The 24356-nt window shown below is 41.0% G+C and overlaps 1 protein-coding gene across 4 annotated transcripts in view; it reads left to right on the top strand.

Moving 5' to 3' along the window:
- The window catches only part of scube2 (signal peptide, CUB domain, EGF-like 2), a 32166-nt gene that overhangs the window by 5688 nt on the left and 2122 nt on the right, over positions 1-24356 (top strand). For 2 of the 4 annotated variants that reach the window (XM_017700632.2, XM_017700629.2), the window contains exons 6-20: positions 860-976; positions 3223-3312; positions 4732-4848; positions 4957-5079; positions 5470-5586; positions 11680-11802; positions 12144-12260; positions 12964-13053; positions 13209-13331; positions 14145-14312; positions 14791-14997; positions 21083-21256; positions 21919-22086; positions 22323-22484; positions 24066-24263. In XM_017700632.2, coding sequence (XP_017556121.1) covers positions 860-976; positions 3223-3312; positions 4732-4848; positions 4957-5079; positions 5470-5586; positions 11680-11802; positions 12144-12260; positions 12964-13053; positions 13209-13331; positions 14145-14312; positions 14791-14997; positions 21083-21256; positions 21919-22086; positions 22323-22484; positions 24066-24263 — 2094 coding nt within the window. The remainder of the gene's footprint in view (positions 1-859; positions 977-3222; positions 3313-4731; positions 4849-4956; positions 5080-5469; positions 5587-11679; positions 11803-12143; positions 12261-12963; positions 13054-13208; positions 13332-14144; positions 14313-14790; positions 14998-21082; positions 21257-21918; positions 22087-22322; positions 22485-24065; positions 24264-24356) is intronic. The other 2 variants (XM_017700630.2, XM_017700633.2) reach the window with 2 other exon arrangements.

Genomic DNA, 24356 nt, shown 5'->3' with positions numbered 1-24356 from the left:
GCGAGGAAAGTAAGCTAGTTTTACTCAGTTCCACTCAGCTGCTGATGTTCCTTTTTTTTTTGTTTGATTTCTTTCTGTTCTGTAGCTTCAGCACCTGCATTGCTTTTCCATCACCACACTTATTTTATTAATATTTTAGATTTGACAGAAGGGATCAAAGTTGTTTTTGCTAGTCGTGTGAAGACACAAAATTCAGATTTGATTTGATTTGATATAGCGGCGTCTCAATTTGATATATTAAAAAATAACCTGGCCTAAAAACGCGGTGTCCTGATCTTATGCTGCGTTCACAGGTTTGCACTGAAAACAGTCCTGTGCTTCATTGTGGTGTGTGACCAACAGCGGCATGAAGCCAGGCAGTCATTGTCATTGTGAAAGTGTTACTGGAGAAAGTGCATAGTTATCAGAAGAAAGCTTTAGCTGTGTACGTTGTTAAATTAAGGGGGAGGGCAGGAGGACGTCAACATCCAGTTTATTTCCCCACTGTGGTCGACAGCAACAATGGAAAAATGAAACTCTTAAAGGAATGTTGTGCTTACGGCCGCAGTCTGCATTGAAAATGGTGAAATATCCGGTCTAACCCCAACGTGTGAAGGCAGCATTACCCTCTCGCCACAAGCTGATTTATTAGCCATAATCTAATGTGCTAGTCACAATACAGCATAATACAATACAATATGCTGCAATACAGTATGATACCATGTATTATTACATCCCTACTTCTGTCTGAGTCATTGTTTAAGCTCGTCCACACACATCTGGTCAGGGATCATCCAGCACCAGGGTTGGAACTACAGTCTTAACCTAATGTTGAGCTGAGAAGCGTTGATCTAACTTTGTTTATGTACTTGTCTCCTAGTGACCTGTAACCATGGCAACGGTGGGTGCCAACACATCTGTGAAGACACAGAGCAAGGGCCAGTGTGCAGGTGTCACGGCAGGTACTCCCTGCAGTCCGACGGCCGCTCCTGTGTAGGTAAGGAGCCTATGAGCTTTCGTTTTTAATTCTGGGGCCATGTAATACCAAGACTGATCTTTAGGAGCGAAAAAAAATTCCAACGATTTATAATATTAGTAATATTACGTACATCAAAAATTTAATCATCTTAGTCTGTGGTGATTCTTATTATTCTTATTATAATTTTTATTATTATTATTCTTACATGCTGTTATGTTGTTTCCAACCTCTGGTGGCCATATGGCCAGTGTTTCCTCAGAATATCCTGTCCTCTGTTTGGGTCTTCAGGGTAAATAAGATGCTTTGAGGCTCGATTTGATGAAGGATGCATTTGCTTGAGTTCGTTACCATCCAAGGAACGACACCAAAGTTTAAAGGCATCTATATTTTTCCTATCTCACTTTTTTTGTCCAGTTTTCACGTCCATACAGAGTCACTGACAAGAGCCTGGACAGTTCCTGCACAGTTCCTATATTCTTGTTCTGCTGAGTGCTAGGTTGTGCAGTAGTGCAAGATCCTCTTTTGTTAATAATTGATCCAAAAGGGAAAACGCTGTGCACATATTCCACATATTCCCCATCTTGAAACCTTGCTGAGTGTCAGCTTTAAAATGTGCTTTTTTAATGTAAGTTTCACTTAAGATGAGCATGTAAATGCAGGCCATCGTGTCCAAAACCTCTGCAGCCACAAAGGACAACATAAACATCTAATACCATGGCATCACACATTGTGAGCCTGTGCTGTTTCAGGCTGATGTAATGTTACATGTCTGAATCAGAGTCGTTCTTATTTTTTCACTCTGATATCCAGACCAGCTTTTTCTGCTGATGTGGGCTCATATTGGTACCTGTTATCAGATCGCTACCATATCTAATGAAAATCAGTCATCGAATATGATCAGGCCAGCTTACAACTGTCAAATGTGGTTTTCTTAAGTAATATTTAAATAGACTGGGGTGTATTGATCCATGATCTGATCACAGTATTGAGTTCATGATTTAGTATTTGCACAATATTATGAACAGAATTTTTAAATGAATGATTTTCTAATGATACTTTGTGTGCAAATGATGCAGTTGCATTGTATGGCATGCCCATTCTTCACAATGCATTGTCGCTTCTCTCTACGATGCACATAGCCACAGTTTTGCGTTGTGATATCAAATTGCATTATCAGTGCTTTATTGAAGGTGAACTGTGGCCATTAAATGGATAGAATCTGAATGTGATATCAGCAAAGCTCTACATCAGTTGGGACATCATTTGTAATGCATCTGGCCATCTCAGTGCAGGTCGGTTCTCCTTCCTGTAGACTGAAGAAGCACACTTGTTTGTTTTACCTTTTTTTACCCCCCAGTTTCTTCAACTGTTTCGTGGCAAGTTGTTTGTATCAGCTAGATAATTCTTCCATTTCCAAACAACACAGGTGATGGGAATTTCAAGCTCTCATAACCAGCCTGCTTAGATACTCTCTCAGATCTGATAGTGAGGAGCAACAGCTGGAGCCTGCAGGCTGCGTCTGCTCACCACAAGCGAGTGCGTGTGGGGTCTGCGTTTATCATGGCCTCGTCTTTAACTCTGTCCTACTAGCACTGTCTTCCATTTTGCTTTCTCCTTGTTATCTACCTCATGCATTCAATGGCAAGATCATGATTCACGTATAAACACTGAGCTGGCCATCAGGGAGGTCCACTATGGTGGTTGCCACATAACAGATTTCAATGACGGAGGTGAATTTATCTGTTCGGCTTGTTGAGTACAGATCAGTCTGGGTGATTAAATGAACTCATATCGCAGTGACATAGACAAGCCATGAGCCATCTTGTAGCATTTTGCACGCCTGGTAAAATGATTCTACAGAATGCTTTTTGAATAAAACCCCACTCGAAAGAGCAGGATTGTAGGTTATAGAACAACAGTAGGTTGTGTCTAGTGCATTCATAATGGGCATTTCCTCCTAATTTAACACAAAACTGTTTATTTTATGCATTTGATTAAGTTTGTTCACCGACAAAAGTACATATGAAGTATCCAGACACACCTTCTAGTCAGTCAAGTTCAGCACTTGGAGTAGCACTGATCTTGAACTAATCATCCCACAACTGACCTCACTTATGGCTGAACGAAGAGTAGAGACAAAGGAGGGGAACAGCATCCCTCTTAATACCCTGATTTCAGAAGAAACAAGGGGCAAGAGGGTGTCTACCTGCCTGTGCACAGCTTCTTCTTCAGTGGTCTAATCATCTGTTCTATCTACGTTTCAGAAAGAGAGGAAGCGGCCGCCACCACGTCTGACCACAATGTCACTTCCCTCGCTGATGTGGACAAACGTGTCAAGCGGCGCTTACTCATGGGTAAAAAAAAGCCTACTACAGATAAGCCATAGAACTGGGGTTCTGTACTGCCCATGTACTAGATACAGTCTGTGTCCCAAAGTAGGATCACATAAAGAAGAATGTGAAAGAGTTCCATTTAATCCAAACGTAAACCATTAGGCGTTTGAGCAGCAGCCAAGAGAACTGGGCCCAAATGTAGCGTCTTGTGTAAATATAGAAGGGTATTTCCTGGCTGTGCTAGGCATTCCTCAGGCTTTGAAGCAAACTGTGAAATGGCTGAGAATCCGCGCTTTCTCGCCTCAGATCCCGCTGCTGTAAAATACACCCTGGTGACGATGTGGTACATTTCACATGTTTTGGACTGAGAGGGAGGCGACCTACAGTACACCAGATCATATATGGCCTCTGCTTTGTGTGTGTGTGTGTGTGTGTGTGTGTGTGTGTGTGTGTGTGTGTGTGTGTTTGTGTTTGTGTTTTAAGTTGCTGACATGTGGTGTTTCTGTTTTGTGTCTACATTGACATGAATGTCCACCAGAAATTTATAGTAATAAAATATAATATTATAGTACAGTAATAAAAAAAGTTATTGATACTTACTGGTCATTTTATTAGACACAGGCACTTTGTTGTGCTGAGTGAGACTGTAGCTCACCTCCACACGCAGTTTGTGTTAGTAGATAGCCCCTTGACAATGGTCAGTTTCCCCAGTGGGATCTTTGTTGGGGAGAATATTCTCAACCCTGCAGTGATACTTTTTAAAAATCACAGCAATACGGCTACACCTAGTATTCATCAACATCAAATAAAAACACAGGAGACACGTTTACATCTCAACCACTGAATTATGCAGAAAAACTTTCGAACAATTGCCTCTAAATTAGTGCAAGTAGTCCAGAGTCTAGAGATACCACTGAGTCAAGACACAGGACAGGAACAGGAGTCAGTGCTAATAACACGGGTATGTAGATCCACAAAGACAAGTCTCTTACATGTGCACTGAAGATGTATACAGATCTAATCTTTATTATATACAGACCATTATATACAGAAAAAGTGATCCTGTGTTGATGATGAGGGCAAATGGCAGACATCTGTGATCAATCAAACTCCCATACACCAAGAATAGTATCACTATAAACGAGGGCATAATTTACAGGCTTTACAAATATGAGATTGTGGTTCTGAACTATCAATATTGTTAATAAGAAGTTAATAAGGAAGCCCAGGCCATCGATGCCCCTGGCTCCTCCCAAAAATACGTTCTTTCGTTGCAACTATTGCAAAATTGGTCACATTTTACAAAATACTGGCGAAAAAACCCATAAACTTAATGAGAAACTATAGCTCAGTTAATGTCAGAATACCAGTATCTTTCTGCACAACTATGATTTAACCTATGACTTTGCCTTCATGTTTTTTGGCTTCATGTTTTTCCAGAGACTTGTGCTGTGAACAACGGAGGCTGTGACAGCACATGCAAAGACACGTCCACGGGTGTTCGCTGCAGCTGTCCTGTGGGCTTCACTCTCCAACCGGACGGCAAAACCTGCAAAGGTCCAAAAAAAACCATCTGCCCCGGTTAACTGCTTAGAATACAGACATGCTAGAGTTTGAGGACCAAAAAGTGTTTTGTGGCTGAGCTGCTGTTTTGTGTTTTTCTAGACATAGATGAGTGTGAATTTCACAATGGAGGCTGCGACCACTTCTGCAGGAATACCATTGGCAGCTTTGAGTGTAGCTGCCGCAAAGGCTTCAAACTGCTGACGGATGAGCGATTGTGCCAGGGTACGTTCCTGCTGTCCTCCAGCCACGGATCCGGCACAGCACAGGGAAACAGGGTGGGGGCTGGTGTACGTAGCAGCACTGGGAGATAAGACAGGGTGGGAGTCTCTTGAAGGGTGCCAGTATCGACTTGCAGGATTCCTTTGAAGATCCTTAACAAGAGCAAAGCATAAAGGCTCTAAGAATAGATTTTGGTAAAGCATACAGTCTCCACACCCTCCGTGGTACAAACGCTCAGAGGAATGCACCTCTCCCTGTTATTATTAACCAAGACTTGGATTGTTTCTTTCATATTCAGTATTTGATGTTAGAACCCAAAATGGGCCCACATTGACTTGACAGTCAGGTATAATTAAATTGCACTGTCTGTATATATTTCTTGCTTAATTATAGATATCGACGAGTGCTTCTTTGAGAGGACCTGTGACCATACTTGTGTGAACTCCCCTGGGAGCTTTCAGTGCGTGTGCAATAAGGGCTACACACTCTATGGGCTTGCACGCTGTGGAGGTAGGACTCGCTGCCATGTTCCATGCGTATGATTGCATGTTTATGTCTCTAGCTTTAAAGCTATGTTTAGCAATTTGAGAGATAATATGGGTCTAAGCCCAGCCTCAGTCCAAATGGTGACTTTTCTTAAATGTTTAATGGACCCATATCAAGAAAAACCAGATTTCCCTTGCCTTTTTGAAATAAGCTCATACAGCTCATACAAAAGAGTTTGGTGTGTTGTATAAACATTATAAAATTATCAGAAAGTACCATCCATTACTATCCACTTCATACAGTCCACACAGCAAAAACAGCATGTCACAAAACCATCTCATTTACATATATCTGCCTATTCAGCCTACAGCAGTTTGGCCCCGCCCATTTGCATTGAATTTATAAGTGCTTTTTGATCAAAGAACAGTAAATGACAGCCAATCAAAATTGAGCTCATTTACATATATTGGTCTTAAAGGCATAACAAACTAAAACAGCCTGTTTAAGAGATAAAGAGAAAACGGTCATGAAAAATGTGTTTTTGGTACATAAAACCACACAACATAACTGGATGGCAGTGGGCAAATGAAATGTAGAATATGGGTGCTTTAAATATGTTTTAAAGCAGGTAGGCAAGAAACAGGAAGAGAATCAATAACAGTATAAATATTTTATCTTTATTTTTATCAATACTATACAGATGAATTTGCTGTTTAAAAGTTTGCAATCATTTTTTTCAAAAATATAAAGCAATTCAGTGGTAATAAAAGAGGATTCTACAGCTGGTTAATTATCCAGACACTGTAAGAAGAGAAATTGTAGTTTGATAGTAGTCCAGATTGATAAACAGAGCTCTCTTTAGGGGTCGCCACAGCGGATTATCTGCCTCCATCTTGCCCTATCTACTGCCTCCTCTAATTTTACACCAACCATCTCCATGTCTACCTTCACTACATCCATAAACCTTCTCTGAGGTCTACCTCTTCTCCTTCTACCCGGCAGCTCCATCTCCAACATTCTTTGACCAATATATCCACTATTCCTTCTCAACACATCTCAACCTGGCCTCTCTGGCTTTATCTCCAAACTGCTCCACCTTCACTGTCCCTCTGATCTGCTCATTTCTAATCTTGTCCATCCTTGTCACTCCCAACGAAAATCTCAGCATCTTCATCTCCGCCACCTCCAGCTCAGGCTCCTGTCTTTTAGACAGAGCCACAGTCTCCAAACCATACATCATAGCAGGACACTACTGTCTTGTAAACCTTCCCTTTCACTCTTGCTGCTATCCTGCTGTCACACATCAGCCCTGACACCCATCTCCAACCACTCTATCCTGCCTGCACCCTCTTCTTCACCTCTTTTCTACACTGTCCATTGCTCTGGATGGTTGACCCAAGATATTTGAAGTCATCCACCTTTACGACCTCTAGTCCTTGCATCTTCACCTTTCCACCTGCCTCCCTCTCATTCACACACATGTATTCTGTCTTGTCTCTACTGACCTTCATTCCTCTCCTCTCCAGTGCAAACCTCCACCTCTCCAGATTCTCTTCCACCTGCTCTGTACTATCACCACAGATTACAATGTCATCTGCAAGCATCATGGTCCATGGAGCCTCCTGCCTGACCTCATCTGTCAACCTTTCCATCACCATTGCAAACAAGAAGGGGCTCAAAGCTGATCCCTGATGTAACCCTACCTTCACCTTGAAACCATTTGTCACTCCAACTGCACACCTCACCACTGTCTCACTATCCTCATACATGTCCTGCACCACCCTAACATACTTTTCAGCTACACCTGACTTCCTCATACAGTACCACATCCTCATACAGTTCCTCTCTTGGCACCCTATGATATGCCTTCTCTAGATTCACAAAGACACAATGTAGCTCCTTCTGACCTTCTCTGTACTTCTCTACCAACACTCTCAACGCAAAAAATTGCATCTGTGGTACTCTTTCTGGGCGTGAAACCAAACTGTTGCTCACTAATCTGAACCTCTTGCCTTAGCCTTGCTTCAACAACTCTTTCCCATACCTTCATGGTGTGGCTCATCAACTTTATACCTCTGTAGTTACTGCAACTCTGCACATCACCCTTGTTCTTAAAAATGGGGACCAGTACACTGCTTCTCCACTCATCAGGCATCCTCTCACTCTCCAGGATTTTGTTAAACAACCTGGTTAAAAAGTCCACTGCCTTCTCTCCTAAACATCTCCATACCTCCACAGGTATGTCATCTGTACCAACTGCCTTTCTATTCTTCATCCTTTTTAAAGCTGCCCTCACTTCCACCTTACTAATTCTCTGCACTTCCTGATCCACTATCTCTCCCCCCGTTGTCCTCCTCTCGCTCTTGTTTTCCTCATTCATTAGTTCTTCAAAGTACTCCTTCCATCTACTCAATACTCTCTGTTCACTCACTAGTACATTTCCCTCTCTATCTTTTATCAGCCTAACCTGCTGCACATCCTTTCCAGCTCTATCTCTCTGTTTAGCCAAACGATACAAGTCCTTTACTCCTTCTTTACTGTCCAGCCTCTCATACAGCTCATCATAGGCCTGAGCCTTTGCCTTTGCCACCATTCTTTTCACTATGCGAATAGCCTCACAGTACTCCTGCCTACTTCTTTCATCTCTCTGGTTATCCCACTTTTTCTTAGCTGCCTTCTTCTTCTGAATACTCTCCTGGACTTCCTCATTCCACCACGAACTTTCCTTGTCTTCTTTCCTCTGACCAGACGAAACACCCAACACATTCTTGCCAGTTTCTCTCACCACCTTAGCTGTAGTTTTCCAGTCCTCAGGTAGCTCCTCACTGCCCCCAAGGGCCTGTTGCAATTTTTCCCTGAACTGCCTGCAACCATCCTCCTCCTTCAGCTTCCACCATCTAATCTTTGGCTCTGTCTTCACTCTCTTCCTCTTCTTTGTTTCTAATCTCATTCTACAAACAACCACCCTATGCTGCCTTGCTAGGCCTTGCTACCCTATGCTCCCTACTCTCTAGGGACACCATCTACCACTTCATCCATCTTACTCCAAAATTCCTCTTTCTCCTCTAATTGACAACCAACCTGTGGTGCATATGAACTGACCACATTCAAAATTACACCATCAACCTCCAACTTCAGGCTCATGATCCTGTCTGACACTCTCTTTACATCCAGAACACTTTTCCCAAGCTGTTCCTTTAGGATTATCCCTACTCCATTTCTCTTCCTCTCTACACCGTGATAGAACAGTTTGAATCCACCTCCAATGTTCCTGGCCTTGCTTCCTTTCCATCTGGTCTCCTGGACACACAGAATATCTATCTTCCTTCTCTCCATCATATCTGCAAGCTCTCTGCTTTTACCAGTCATTGTCCCTATGTTCAGAGTTCCTACTCTAACCCGCCTTCCTCCTCTCCTCTTTGATGGTCTTCGACCTACAGTAGTCCAATTTCCACCGGCACCCTACTGGTGGTGGTCGTTGTTAACCCGGGCCTTGACTTTTGGTGAATAGTTTGGCATTTAAATCCACATAATGCCAGTGTTTTTATATAAAATAACAAAACATATTATTTGGCCAGTGAATGGCAGTGTATTTATACAGCTGAATTACGTAAATAAAACTGTTAATATTCATCATCATGTATGAGATACATGTCAAATGTCACATTTGTGAACATTTTCTCATGACATGTAAGAACTTGTTTTGGGACATTGTCTCTGCAAATTGTTTTGAAACTTGTGTGCAGTTACTACTTTTTTAAATAATGTAAGATTTTACACATCCACAAAATGAGCATTGACTCAACAGCAGCAGCAGTTATAACAGAAAGTAAAATAAATGTGAGATAAATGGGTGTTTCTCCAATAATATTTAATCCTCTCTCTCGTCTCAGATGTCCTGCTAACACAGAAACCTTTCAGCTATTAGTCATTCAGGGAAACTCTTCTTGCCTAAAACCAAACAAGAAAAAGTATTTTAAATATTAAACATTCTGTCTTAATAATTTTTGTGCTGATGAGCATTGTTCAAGGTCTGCAGGACTACAGTATTTTGTGTCCTTTGTACATTGGAATATATTTATTTCATGTGCAGTACTTTTTTGGACACTGTAAAGGTGCTTCGGAGTGGGTTTGAACCCTGACTGCCTTCAAACTGTAATATTACTATACTTCAAATTATGAGCTAACAGAAGGTACATGATGACTGTTATGTGAACTTACTGTTTAATGTTCAGTGAACCTGAGGTTTTAAAACAACCATTTTACTTGTTTTAATAAGTTAAAATCCCTTAAAAGGCCAAAGTTTTATTACACACTTCTGTAACCTAAGTGAGTAAGTACATTTTATTTTTATAGGACATTTAAAACCAAAGTGCTTTACAATAAAACAAAAGGGATTCCCACCTTCCGAACACCACTACCACACATTCAAAACTTTAAAAACCATCAATGCCATTTTATACTGGATGCTGTAATGCACTGGGAACCAGTGTAAGGACCTAAAACTGGAGTAATGATCTCTTTTCTTCGTACCAGTTCACATTCTGGCTGCAGCATTTTGAACTAGTTGTAAACGAGCCGGAGATGCTTTGTTACAGAACTTCAAAACAGCTCAGCCAGTTTGCAATGGAGTCCCTGTAGGCAGTAAATAATAAGACTTAGTGTCTAATAAACCTGGGAATTTTAGTGGTTAAAATTATTCATTTTTTACAGAAAATTCATGCATTTAATCTTTTGCACAAATCTGTAAGAGAAAAAGATGGGAGAGATGCCCAGGCTCTGTCTGTCTGTCTCTATTGATTTTCTTTCTTTTTCTGTCTCTGTTATCTTCTGAGTAGCATGTGAAGGTTTGGAGCTAGTTAAAAATGATTCTGGATTTCAGCCCCAGAATCCCAGGCCATGCCCCTGGCTCCGCCCATAAATAACTTTCTTTTAATGCAACTGTTGCAAAATTACTGTATATGTACATTGTTTTTGTATGTTTTTCTCAAATGTTTGACAGACTTTTGAAGGACATCATCTGATGCTGACTAGAAAGTTCACAGCTTCATCTTTCCCATTTGGTAGCGCAGTCATAGCCTGCATATCTGTAGGCAGTGGTCATAATCCTGTCCATCTAACATGCTCAACCTCCTTACTAACACTAATGCACATGCATTATTGTTTCATTAGCTGGAGCATGTGTGGCTGAAATAACTAGACTCTGCAGAGACCTCCAGACATCATCCTTATCAAACTTGCCACATTTTGCCATGTGTGAAAGTCAGGATGTTTGTTGATTTTTGCTTCTTCTACAGGGAAAAGATGTAAATATAGCATTTTCTGTTCATTTTAGTGCAGTTTATTTATCAATTTATTTATATTTATTTATTTTTAAAATAAACTTCTGCACATTTTAATGCACTGTTACTGTTTATTTGCTGAACTAAACGTATTTGAAGCGTATGGCCATAACTAACGCACAGGTCATATTTTATGTTTTACTTCTTTTCTCCCAGTAGATAGACAGACACATAGACAGACAGACAGACAAATAGATAGGCAGACAGATAGACAGACAGACAGATAGAGTTATTGATCCTGAAGGAAATTTAGCAGCCAGTATATCACACAACACAGGGCAGTTATAATAATAAGTGTGATATAAAGTAAAAAGAAGAATATATACAAAAACCTGTCTACAGGCGTATATACAACTAGAAATATACAGAAATCTGTACAGTAATGACTGTACAAGCACAGATAATGACAATACTGAGGCAAATAGCAGTGAAAACAGTGAAAATGTGCTGAAGTGTGTTTTAGTGACAACAGTGAAGCAGAAGTGTTGAAGTCCCACAAGAAACAAACAAGTCAAATTTAAATGAAGTTAGGAGATGATTCAGTCAGCTGTATCTGTAATGTAGGGTGAGATAATGACAGTGTGACTAAACATCAAACTAGATTAAATTAGATTTTTACCAGCTTTCTCCAAAACCTGCCCAGCCTCACAGCAGGTTCTATGAAGGAACATGTTTGTGGGGCATGGGTGGGTCAACTGTGTGGTTCAGTAAAGTGTCTCTGTTATTTAAACTTTGTGTTGATTGTGAATATTTAAGTCTGGAATTCTGTTCTCAGACATAAATGAATGCAGCGTGAACAACGGAGGGTGCAGGCACACTTGTGAGAACACCATGGGGGGCTTCCAATGTCACTGCCATGCCGGCTACAGGCTGCACTGGAACAAGAAGGACTGTGTTGGTAAGATGGCAGCAGATCTGAGTGTTTTTGCCCCCTGGGCTCTGTATGTTTGATCAAACAGCGTTTCAACATGCCTTATATTTTTCCATTGCTGGAAGAAAAAAAAACAGGAGATACTTTGACTTCCTTGTTTCTTTCTTGTGTTTTCTTTGCTGTCACACGTCTCAAACCACTAACTTGTATGTAACTTGTAACTGTTGCAACTGTTTTCCCTGCTGTATTTAAGGCTTTAGGTAGAAAGCCTCTTTGTTGAGTTTTCCGGTTGCTTTACACTTCCTAGTCTGTGGGAGATCCTTTTGTGTTTCTTTATCCGCGAGTTTGCTGTGATCTTGTACGTTCAGAAGCAGATGGGTTTCCAGCAGAGGCAGCCTTGGCCAAACCCACACTGAACTGCAGCAAGCATGGAGGGGCTGAGCATTGCTACCTCACCTGCCAGTCGCAGGTTAACATCAGCAGTGGTAAGAGCTACTGATCTGGAGTTCTGTGGAAATTCCCCATCTCTGTCTTGTATATGACTAATAATGACAAAATGCTTTACAAATAAAGATGTTTATGATTATTATTATTATTATTATTATTATTATTATTATTATTATAGATGCATCACATGACAGTATATTCACAAGTTGGCTGCTTTTCCAAATTTCCCATTCAACCTTAAATGGTGCTGCAATTACATCCAAGCACATATATGGGTGCCAGATTAAGGTGGAACAGAAAATTCTGACAAAAAGCTATTGAATAAGAAGCCAGCTTCTTAAGATGTGAAACAATATTTAGCACCGTTTTTGTCAGGATTTGCTCAAGATTTTATTTATTTCTGATTTGTTTAGGTTGTTAAGTGTTTCTTATTAAAGAATGAACATCCCAAAATAATAAGCCAGTAATAAAAGCCATTGTTAACCTACAAAACTAAGTTATGCATCAAAAATGGTTACAGGTGATACATTACAATCTATACAGAAATGGTCAGAAACATGAATTATACTATGATATGAAGTTAAAGAAAGTGATAAGAATGCTGATTAACACGTAAGTAAAGCAAAGACAGACTACATAAATAAATAAACATCTTCATGAATGAAGATCAGATTGTATGTGTTGTTTCAGGTTGTTAGTGTTGAACTAACTTGCTGGTGATGTGGTATGTTGTCTATGCAGGGACAGAGGATTCTTATACAGTGACCTGTGGGCTGCCCTTGCCAGGTGTATCTGGTGGACAGTGGAATGACAGTGGCACTCATTGTCTTGGTAGTTATACTTAGGCACAGTTTCACTTCTCACCACTAAGAAAGTATTGACTGGACTGATTTAATACAGACATTGTTCTAATGAAAAGAAGGAAGAGGGTAAAAAATAAGAGGATAGTTATTGGTCTTGTAATATGATTCCTTTCTTTCCTCCAGGGTCAGACGCTGCCTGTGGCCACAGGATCAAAACAGTAGCTACTTTTAAATCTGGCCCGGGGAAGTGCAGCCTGAAACGGAGTCAGGACAAGTTCACTGAGAGTTTCAACACAGCTCTGACAGGTAACTGAGGTGGCAGGTGTAACACAACAACGTCCTGCAGGGTCTCTGATCAGTCAGTATGTGTTTACTGTCCTGTGGTCGTGGCTCATGTAGGGGAGCTGACAGAATAAAACATGCTTCTTGGCTGGTCATGGAGCCGGTGGTGCCGTGAGGTCATGCATGCATGAGTGGTGCAGTGGCTACTATGAATAGCCTGACTCTGCATTTCAGTCTGACGGTGTCAGAGAGAGCTGAACGGAGTTAAATGTGGCGAGCATCTCAGCTATCGATGAGTATAAATGATCACTGAAAGAGTCAGTGGCTCTAGTGTTCTCCTTAAATTATGTCTTAATGCCCACATTTTCAAAAAACATATTTGTCTGTTATGATGCTTACTGACAAACTGTTGATGAACTACATTTGTATATTTGTGAAAGAATTAATTAAGAAAATTAATCACAAAATAAATTGCTCACTAATGTCATTTGATCATTTTTATGTTTTATTTGCTGTTTAATACAAGCAACTGAGTGACTTTTGTAAAATTTTGTAATAATTGTAATAAAATTCAGTAAAACACTCATTTTGGGCCACATTACAAAGTCAGGCTATTTCCAAATGTAAAAAAACAATTGAACTAATTTAAAGTAGAATTGTGGTGAAATAAGATTAAAGAATTTATTTGTAATGTAATCAAATGACTAATGTAATGATAAAAATGATTTGATTACATTATCATTAGCGATTCATTCCCTTACTTGCTGAGTGAACGCCGTAATGTCTTTTTTGGCAAATCAGCCTCACTCATGTCTGTTTTTGTGTCTGCTTCTTCAGATAAAAGGCCCTTGCCTACAGAGAATGTGCAGTTTAGCTTTGTGAGGCTGCACTGCAGCTCCTCAGGCCGAAGGCAGCGTAGTCGGCATGGGCGAAAGGCGGGCGAGGATGAGGGCTCGTCCATCACCGCCCAGTTTGAACTGGATGTGAACCTAGAGGAGGTAACAGGTTGGTTTCGTTGCAGTGCCTGCAAATACCCGTTTCCATTTAACCCAACACTCAGCTTCTCACTGTCTGCTCCAAATTGTTTGTCTTTTTTTTTTTTTGTTTCTCATTTCCTTTATGTTGTCTGAACGTTTCATGACAAATTGATCACTAGTAGTCAAAAATTAATGAGAAATTATTAGTTAATTAAAAGAAAAACATGCATTAAATAATTTTCCCCCTTTTCCTACAAAGCCTGAGATACGGTGTATTTTCTTGTGGCAGTGATGATTTGTCGATGCTCGTCTTGTTGCTTTTTTTTTTTTTTTTTTACTAAAATAAATCAATTAGTGAAAGTATCTCCTGTTTTGAGGGTGAAACATGTACTTGTTTATCTCGATAAGCTTGTGGAGGGTGTGCATGTACTGGACGCTGTGTGTGTATTTGTGTGTATGATGGTGTTGCCGTGATCGAGGTTTAGTATCGAGCGTTTCTCTCTCAGCAGAGGGCTGTGACCTGGCTTGTGTGAGGCGGCGTTCCGAGAAGCGTCTAAAAAAGACCATCCGGACTCTACGCAAATCCATCAACAGAGAGCAGTTCCACCTGCACTTCGCCGGCTCAGAGTATGAACTGGCTAAGAAACTGCCCCAGCCTGTGGACACATCCGAGCACTGTGGCACTGGACAAACACTAGTCAACAAGAAGTGTGGTGAGTGACTAGCTGTTCACTATGATAAGGTATACAAGAGGTGTACAGTAGACCCTGTTTGGGGGTCTTAAATCAATAGGAAACGCACAGTTTTTCCCATAACCCAAAAGTAGTTGTTCCGCCAAGACATGTCTGGGGTCCAGTGTCTGCTTCTTTAGTTTTGCACTACTAAAGCTAAAAAGCAGTGGAAGCTCATACCCCACCAGTTATCACAGTGTATGATAGATGTATAATGGACTGGTATCTAGGGCTGAAAGATCTTTTATTCATATTAGAAAAATATTTTAAATATATAATATAAAACATAAAAATAGCACAGTCTTTAGTTTGATTTTCCCCTTTAGTTAATCTATATATGCTGCTGTCAGAATCTCATTTTTCAGTTTTTCACATAATTTTAAAAACGCCTGTTGTTTTTTACATAGTGTGTAAATTAATGGATCAAAAGAAATGGCCCAAAATGACTTGGAAAAAATTCTGGTTCCATTGACTTAAGTCAATGAGTTGTTACGTTGGGGAGCGAGGAGGTGGACGCACGTGCTGAGATAAGCAACTTTTATTGTGGGCAAATCCAAAATCAGGGTCATAACGGTCCATGGTCAGAGAGCCAACGCGAACAGATCGGGGTACATACATAACCAACACAGAACCTCAAACAAGAAACAAACACGAGAATACAATACATACATCCAACAAACAAACAAAGACCAATGAAAACTAGGGGCAAACACAGGGCTTAAATAATCACAAGGATGACAAGTGGGAAACAGGTGAAACGAATCAGGGACGGAGTCAAGAAAACAAGGGGGCAGGACTGATAACCAAAACAAATGCATGTATAAGATCAAAAGTAATCAAAAAGCACATGGGGAGACTGGGAGGGGCCAATCATGACAGGGTAAAGTTTTATCCTTCTTCACTAAAGTTATCATTTTGGAGATACAAGGTTTTCTTCAGATAACAGCGATATACTTAAATTATTAACAAATTTTCTGGTAATTTTCTGGTGGTCTAGGTTGAAGTCAAGGTTAGATTTAGAGATTAGAATTAGAATCTGTTGCTCTCAACCTCAAGTTGCATTAAATAGATATTTAGTTGAAGTTAAAGACTGAGCATGATTATAGCCTACATAATAAACAAAGGCGTCTTGACAAGTTTTAAGGGGAGAAATTTAAGCCAATAACACTGAGCTATGGCTGTTGAACCTGGTCCTGGGGATCTACCACCCTAGAGAGTTCAGATCCAGCACTCCTGGTCCTGACATTCAGATGCTACTGAAAGGCCTTCATTACATAGATCAAGTGTGTTAGAAGCAACCAAAGAACTGCTGTGCCAATACAACCACTATTAACCCAGAAATCTGGCATACTGTGCTCATTGTTCAGGCCTCAAGTCAGAAAAAGACGGACTTTTTGGCCAGAAAGCAGATTTAAATTCATATTATATTGTGCAGTGGTTGTATTTAAATTACAGTAAATCATTCAGCCCCACTGCTGTCTATAGAAAAGGACAACTACAATTAAACAACTAAATCAGAAGCTTTTTACGGTGTACGTTTATATATGTTTAGAGTATACAGAGTCATACAATATCAGAAACTTCATAAGCAAATCTGCTTTGAACACAGAGTGTGTCTCTGCTGCTCGATTCAAGCACAGTGCGTTTACTTAACTCACACTTCAGGATGTTGAAGTTTGTCAGTTAGTCCGCTGCCATCTACTAAAGCTGGGAGTTTTAATGGAAGTTCTTTTGACTGAAACGCTTATTTCATCCATGTTGGCCACAGTATATTACACTGTGTCCAGTGTAGAGTGTTTGGAGTGTGTGCGGTGTTAAAAGGGGTGAGTCTGGGGGAGTGGAAAGTGGCCTGTAGGGAAGCTGTTGGCTCCTGTCTCGGCGAGCTGTTCCAGCTTCAGCGCTGGCATGGCTCACGTCCACCATGTACAGTACGTTCTCCACTCGGCGCCCGTCTCTCCCCAGCGCCTCTGGAATAAACTCAAAGGTTGGAGTTGGACCTTTTGTGTGGATGACTCTGTTTCTAACGCAGATAAGGTACCAAGAAAGAGACTCTTGCAAAAGGTCTGTTGGTGCCAAAGCTTGAAAGCTCATTGGCTTCTTTTATGATACCATCGTAAGTCTGGACATTTAGTCCATTAGCTTTTTAAGGACTTTGTCAACATTGTGAGGGACCAGTTCTTTTCTTAGCCTGTGTCCATGGCTGTGTCCACTGCTTTTTCTGTCCTCTGAAAAAAACAGTGAAAGGGTGAAAAAAAATAAGAGTTTCTTCACTCGAGTCTGATGTATGTCTGCTGTTTATAGAAGCTTTAAAGCGCTCTTTCAGCTGCCTCTTACCAGCTTAACTCTCTCTCTCTCTCTCTCTCTCTCTCTCTCTCTCTCTCTCTTGCAATGGGGGGTTGGGCTGCAAGCATTTGATCCAATCTAGTTGCCGTTTCAACTTGAGCCTGATAAGAGAGGACTGAAGTGACCTTTAAGTTACTTGCAATCTTTTTATACAATGACTTCTGATTTACAGGAAAGATGACATTACAAAAATCAATTTTAGTTTGCGACACTTTTTCACTACTGTGTTATTGCGAATCACACTCGCGTTATTGTGACATAAACTGCAAAAATACACAGCCGTGACTTTTCTGTTAATTTTATGTAACAGTTTTGAAAACTTTAAGGACCATAGCATCATTAGGCAGGCTGGGGGATGACTAAGAAGCGCAGACATACAATTTCCAAGAGGCAGCTGAAAGAGCCTCTCTAAAAGGAGCTATATTTTTTAGTCCCCATCGCCACCTCCCCCACCGGACTGCCTTCGCTAAGTGCAGTTTAGCCTTTTCAGTTTGCCCACTCCATTGTAAACCCTAATGGGGCTTGGAGTGGGTGAGGAAAAATCCCCACATCAGCACAGCCTCTGAGCTTCACTGTGGGAAAAGGGACGTAGAAGGCCCTTGGAAATGTGTATTGTTTGCAACGTCCTTATGACTGAACTACAAAACTGTACTGATGCTTTATTTTTGGGTTAGTGCTGTGCAATACACTTATATATTTGAAAAAGGATAGATATGAGCAGCAGTTATATTGATATTTGTCAGAGTGGTTCACTTGTTAACTCGGGTGCAACTAATTTACTGTTCACTATGTAGTGTCTTTTAAATAGTAGTGAACTGACTGAGGAGCTGCCAAAAGCTTTATCGATGTGAATTCAAACTCCTGATACACTAGATATTGTTCTAATTCTATTTTAGGAAGCAGTTCTGGTGGTAAAGTGACGCATGCTTCATTCAGGGGTGTTAGAAAGCTCACAAATTCTGACCACTACCCTGAAACAACCAGAAATAAACACAGCTTGTTTGGAAAATATCTGTGCTTTTTGCTGCCCTCTCTTTCTGTAGCATGCAAATGCAGTGGGTTATTGTTGGGGTGTTTGTTTTCATAAGGGAGATGTTTCAGCAGGGCTGTTTATTCAAGCGGGTAGTTTAAGTGCCAAATTCCTTCTTAGGGAGGGCCACTCAATGTGACCCCAGCCAGTGAACTGCTCGAGAAAATTGACTTCAGCGACACCATGGGAATCAATTAGCATCAGCTGTTTGGGCCCCTGCCTGATGGGGCGCGGGGAGCGATTGGGCTCCCCTCAATAGGGGGATTCACAATCCTGACCCCTTTTATTAGGTTCAGCTTCTTACTGCTGTGATACCATAGTGTTCGCCTGTGTCATCAAATAAGCAAGAGTCCAGGGGACTTGAATAGAGGTGAAAGGTCCTTTAAACCTCTTTGGGGTCATCAATTCGAGAACTCAATAGAATCACCACTTTGCATTACAAAGGCTTCAAGGTTTCTCTCTCTCTCTCTCTCTCTCTCTCTCTCCATCTCTCGCTCTCTCACACACACACTTTCCATCTTCTTCCTTTCCTCTCCTCCTCTGAGACAATGCATTGGTGTTTCTTCATGGTCGTTGTTCAAGAGAAACAGAAGAAAAAAATCGAGCTGATCCTGAGAGTTACACTTTCATGTACTTTAAGGGAAAGATCAAGCAATTAGGCTTGTTAGAAAAGTCCTTTATTTGACTCTAGTTAGATGTTGTTCCTCAGTTTGGCTGCCTGGGAATGTTGTCCTACTTAAAAACAGACTTGCAAAGCTAAAAAGAGCTTATTTGAGGCACTTAATTAACTTCATTAAATAGTCACATCCAGTTCCCCTACACCGGGTCACCCCTGAGCAGAGTCAGTAGCCAGTTCAGTCCAGCATGTGCAAAACACACTTGACAGCTTTGCTGTAAATTACTCTGTATAGTTTTGTTTTTACAAAGCAAACATGAAAATAACTTTGCTGGCTTCCCTGTAATCAGTCTTTATGGGTTTTTGTGAGATAAGGGGTGGAAAACGCTGCCTGGGAGCTGTGCAGCGCCTGCTTTCTAAAAGGTGCTTATGATGGGATTGTGAAGAAGCTCAACCGTCCTCTTTGTTGGAATGTTTGGTACAGCTGTGCAAGGATGATTCGTGATGCCCTTTTAAAGAGCTTAAAGCAAAAAAAAAGTCAAATGTTAACAAATACCCCCCCTCCTCCAAATGTGGTCAATGGGCCAGGACATGTTCAGCATCTAAGGTTTGGCTCCTTTGTTTTATATCGTAGATATGATGCTAGTGTAAGTAACAGTTAATACAGGAGTGTCCAGTCTTGTCCGCAAAGGCTGGTGTGGCTGCCAACAAAGCAGGAGACCACCTCATGAAAAGTCAAGTAGACATGTAGAGTCAGGAGAGCTTTTGCTTGTTTGGAACTGCGGCCTGTCGTGCTGATAAGAAGACAAAAAAATGTTTAATACAGGAGAACGGGTATCAGGGTCAAAAACAGGTGAGGGTCAAATACCAAAAAGCACAGACAACCAAAATCCAAGGGGAAGACAATATTGTGGTCAAAAAACAATCCAAAAAAAGGTCCAAGTTCAAATACACAAAACCAGCTGGTGAAGGTACAAAAAGGGGGAGAGTAAAAGGCAAAATCAAAATAACAAAGATATGGTCAATACACAGACTTCAGACCAACAAAGTAAACACTCAGTATGCTCAGGGAGAAACAATACTTCACACCAATCTAGCTGAAGCCTGGGCTTATATACAAAGTAACTAGGTCATCATGCACAGGTGTGTCGGGTTAATAATCAGGAGACTGTGAGCTGGTAGTGAAGCATGTGATTGTCCATAGTCATGTGATCTCCTGAAACATTGTGGGACATTGAGTCCGATACAGTCTGAGGCATGACAACACCCTTGAATTAATAGGATCTAAGATCAGCTGGGTAAGCATCCTGAGACCTGCATGCCTCATTCATCACACACTTGCCTCTAACCACATAAATGGGCTCAGCTATATAAAATGGGCTTTTCTCTTTGATTTCTGACCCTTATATACTTTATCTATAAAAACGACAAAATCTACAGACAAAATCTAGGCTTGAAGATGGCTGCTACTACCCTTTTGCCCTTTTTTTGATAACCTAGGGTGACCATATTTTAGTTTTAATTTTCAAACAGAGGACACTATGGGCAGTGTCTATTTGAGATGTCTTAAAGTGGAATTATACCATTTTTTATATTTCCGTATCATTAAATCTTTAAACAAAGTCTTACCAAGTCAAAACTGCAGAAACAAGAACCAGATGTCAAAAGGGCCTCTAAAAACACATGAAATGCTTACAAATATGTTGCCTCATATCTGAGATTTTTTATTAAAGTTTTATTGGCCTTAAACATATAAAAAAAACATTCATGGTGGCAAAATAGTCCCCACAGGAAACCTCTCTGTATGTATATCTCAGTGAAAGGATTATGGGAAAATCTGGTGAAATCAGTTAAACTTCCCTTTAACAGCCCCATGTGATTTGAGGCAGTGGTGTATATAAACTTTGATAGCCCCGTGACTCCAGGGCAAAACTGAAAAGGTGAACTTTGAGCACCAAACATGTTGTGACTGATTATCTTTGAAGAGTAGCGCTGTAACACAGGGCCTGAATGTTTTAATGACGGCGTCTTCAGTATTTGTTTAATTTTGATCACATTCCAATGTTTCTTCCATCCAGTGAGCTGCAGTGTTGGAACATACTATGACACCAACCAGGGGAGGTGTGTCTCCTGTCCAGCCGGGACGTACCAAGATGAGGAAGGACAAGTGTCATGTGAGGTGTGCCCAGGTCCGGAGGACGGCAGGACCACCCCGAGAGCTACAGGAGCCCGGAGCATCGCAGAGTGTGGAGGTGAGACATTTTAAAAGAGCTGTCCCTGAACGGACAAGCCCGCAGCCTGTTTTCACCGAGATGTTCCCTCTCACTGAAGTTGCTCTGCTCTCAGATCTGTTGGTAACCCAGTTGTTTGTATGTTTTTGCCAAAGCTTTATCCAAGCATCATTATCTTTTATAGCTTGTTCTATCAGACGTTTTCTCTTATAGCCTGAATCACCTCCTGCTTTTTGTCTGTAGGAACGAGTAGGAAGCTTACCTGTGCTGATAAAAATCTCACCAGCAGATGCTGTGGGTCATATTTGTGATGTAGAGGAATCTTAAGAATAGTCACTGCTGATTCTTTCACCCACACAAAAGATGCCCTTGCCGCCTCGTGTGAAGAGGAAAATGCGCCACCATGTTTTTGTTTGACAGCACACGGTTATCACAGGCAGTTAGTCACCAAGGCCCAGATCTAATCTTATGCTTTCTCCTGACAGACACAACAAAAGGGGCTATCAGGGCTGTTTCAATGGCATCCAGTTTGTTGATGTCACTTAAGAGATGTGGAAAGGCCTGTGCGGTCCAAGACAATGAACTTGCATTACATCATCTTAGCCTGCTTTCTTTGAGAGGAGGGGTTGACAGGAGACCACAGCTGGCCTGTCTCAGATCTTCTCTGTGTTCTTGGCCTTTAGGGCAATGCTCCCCTGGGCAGTTCTCTCCTGACGGCTTTGTGCCCTGTCGGCCCTGCTCCCGAGGCACCTACCAGCCGGAAATGGGTCGCACCTTCTGTTTCCCATGTGGTGGGAATCTCATAACCAAGCATGATGGTGCAGTGTCCTTCCAGGCCTGCGAGACCAAAGGTGAAGATAACTTGCTTTCAGTGCTTAAAGGGGATATTTATTTATTTAAAATTCTGCAAAATTAATTTGTTATGATGTAAGAAAAGTCAGAGGGTCGATGTGAAATGTTCCTTTCTAGAGAAACTTGCAGAGGCAGAATTGGTGGCAGAACCCAGATAGCTGCTAAAAGCCTCTGACAAAGATTAAATATGGGGTGTTCAAAGCCCAATGCTCTGTATTCTCCCCCCCCCCAACAGTGCAGTGTTCTCCTGGGCACTACTACAACACCAGCACTCATCGCTGCATTCGCTGCCCTGTGGGGACATACCAGGTGGAGTTTGGCCAGAACTACTGTGTGGCCTGTCCTGGAAACACCACCACTGACTTTGATGGTTCAACCAACATCACGCAGTGCAAAAGTACGCAAGATATGTCTTCTATTAGCTCAGAAGGAGCAAATAAAGTTCTATAAGGCAACACAGAAGCACCAGAACAGTAAAAAGAGGAAGAAACTGAGCTTCAGATTAAAACAATGATTCAGACGGAAATCTAATTCACAGTTTTCCCCTTAGGACAAATGTAGTTGATCAACATGTTTGGTGTGAAATTAGCTTCTTTGATTTTGCGCTGGAGCTGCAAGACTAATAGATAACAGGTCATGAAGAGTGGGTCACAATGAAACATTTTTTTTAATGTAGTTAAACAGATTCAAGTAGAACATGGTTTTGATCATCTTCCTGTATTCTCCTAACAACATTATCTGTGAAATTTACAGCAAAATCTGACAAATATTTTTCAAGATTTTATACAATTAAAGTAACATTTGTCATCCTTAGTGTTACTGAGTTGTGAATTGACGTCTGAATTATTGTGATCTCCTTCCTGAAGGCTGTAACATGCACGGTTAGCTGGGCCAGTGTCCACACAGGGAGGGTTCTTTGTAATGCAGCATTACAACTAGGCCTGCCAGAAAGTTATGAGAGAAATGTACACATTCATATGTAAAAGGTTTTGGAGGTTTTGTGCACAGATTCATCAGAAATGAACTATAAGCATCATGTAAATATATTTAAATTTTATTGGTCTGATATTGCCCTGTGATGGACTGGCCTCTTGGGTCATCCATGGTGTTTCCTGTCTTCTGCCCATAGGCACCAACACTCCCTCCGCAACCCAGGAGCATAAGATAGATAATGTGTATATGTGTGTGTCTGTGTGTGCGTCTGTGTGTCTGTGTCTGCGTGTGTGTGTGTTAAACTAATTGTTTTCCATAGATTTTTAATGTATTTGTGTTGAAAAGCTCGTCTGGTTCAAAAAATATATAATTGGATTGAATAATTGTGTTCGTTAGGATTTACTATAATGTATAGCAGCTGTTACAGCTGGTCCTCTAACTGTGTTACATTCAACTCTGTCTTTTGTATAAGTTATAAGGTTTGATCTCCGACCACTTTTGGCTAAATTATTCCCAGACAGTTGATGCTGGAAAGTCTGTTTTCATTTGTAGTAGAAACCTGTACATCATTTATATGTAAAAATGATTAATTCTGCTTAAATATGTTTAAAATTAAAATTATTTAGCAAAATTCAAGATGTCTTAGGCTGTGCCCCACTCTCCCCTGACACCACATGGATAAAAACAATATTTCCAGCCATCTTAAAGCCTGAAAATTGTCTGTACTTTTGTTCATTTAGATAGATAACAATGTCATACAGTGTCAGGTAGAACATAAGCAGGTCTATTAGGGGTAATTTAATAAACTGATGTGTGGCGATTTATGTATGGAATGTGCACAACACTAATCTAGTGGCTATAAGCTTCCAGTACTTGTTAACTACATTACTCTCATAACTTTGGTGCAAAAATAAAGGACATCAAACATGTCTCAGCTGATCAGCTACACTTGTTCATTGTGTAAATCAATTTAATTCACCTTCTGCTTGTGTCATTATTTCTTCATGTAATAACTTTTCAGTACATCCTTCTGACCATATCACAGACAGGCACTGTGGAGGGGAGCTTGGAGACTACACCGGCTACATCGAGTCACCCAACTACCCTGGTGACTACCCAGCCAACATCGAGTGCACCTGGATTATCAATCCACCTCCTAAGCGCAGGATCCTCATCGTGGTCCCTGAGATCTTCCTCCCCATGGAGGATGAGTGTGGGGACTACTTGGTCATGCGGAAGAGCTGTGAGTGAAAATGAAAAATGATTCAGCTCATTGATCTAGAATAGAAGTCTGTGAACCTCTGGAATCTTGAGGGAAGATGATGAGCTATGTATA

Source organism: Pygocentrus nattereri, chromosome 15, assembly GCF_015220715.1.
Source record: "Pygocentrus nattereri isolate fPygNat1 chromosome 15, fPygNat1.pri, whole genome shotgun sequence".
Classification (NCBI taxonomy): domain Eukaryota; kingdom Metazoa; phylum Chordata; class Actinopteri; order Characiformes; family Serrasalmidae; genus Pygocentrus; species Pygocentrus nattereri.
The sequence above is the reverse complement of the archived record's forward strand: the minus strand, read 5'-3'. Positions and strand labels throughout refer to the sequence as shown.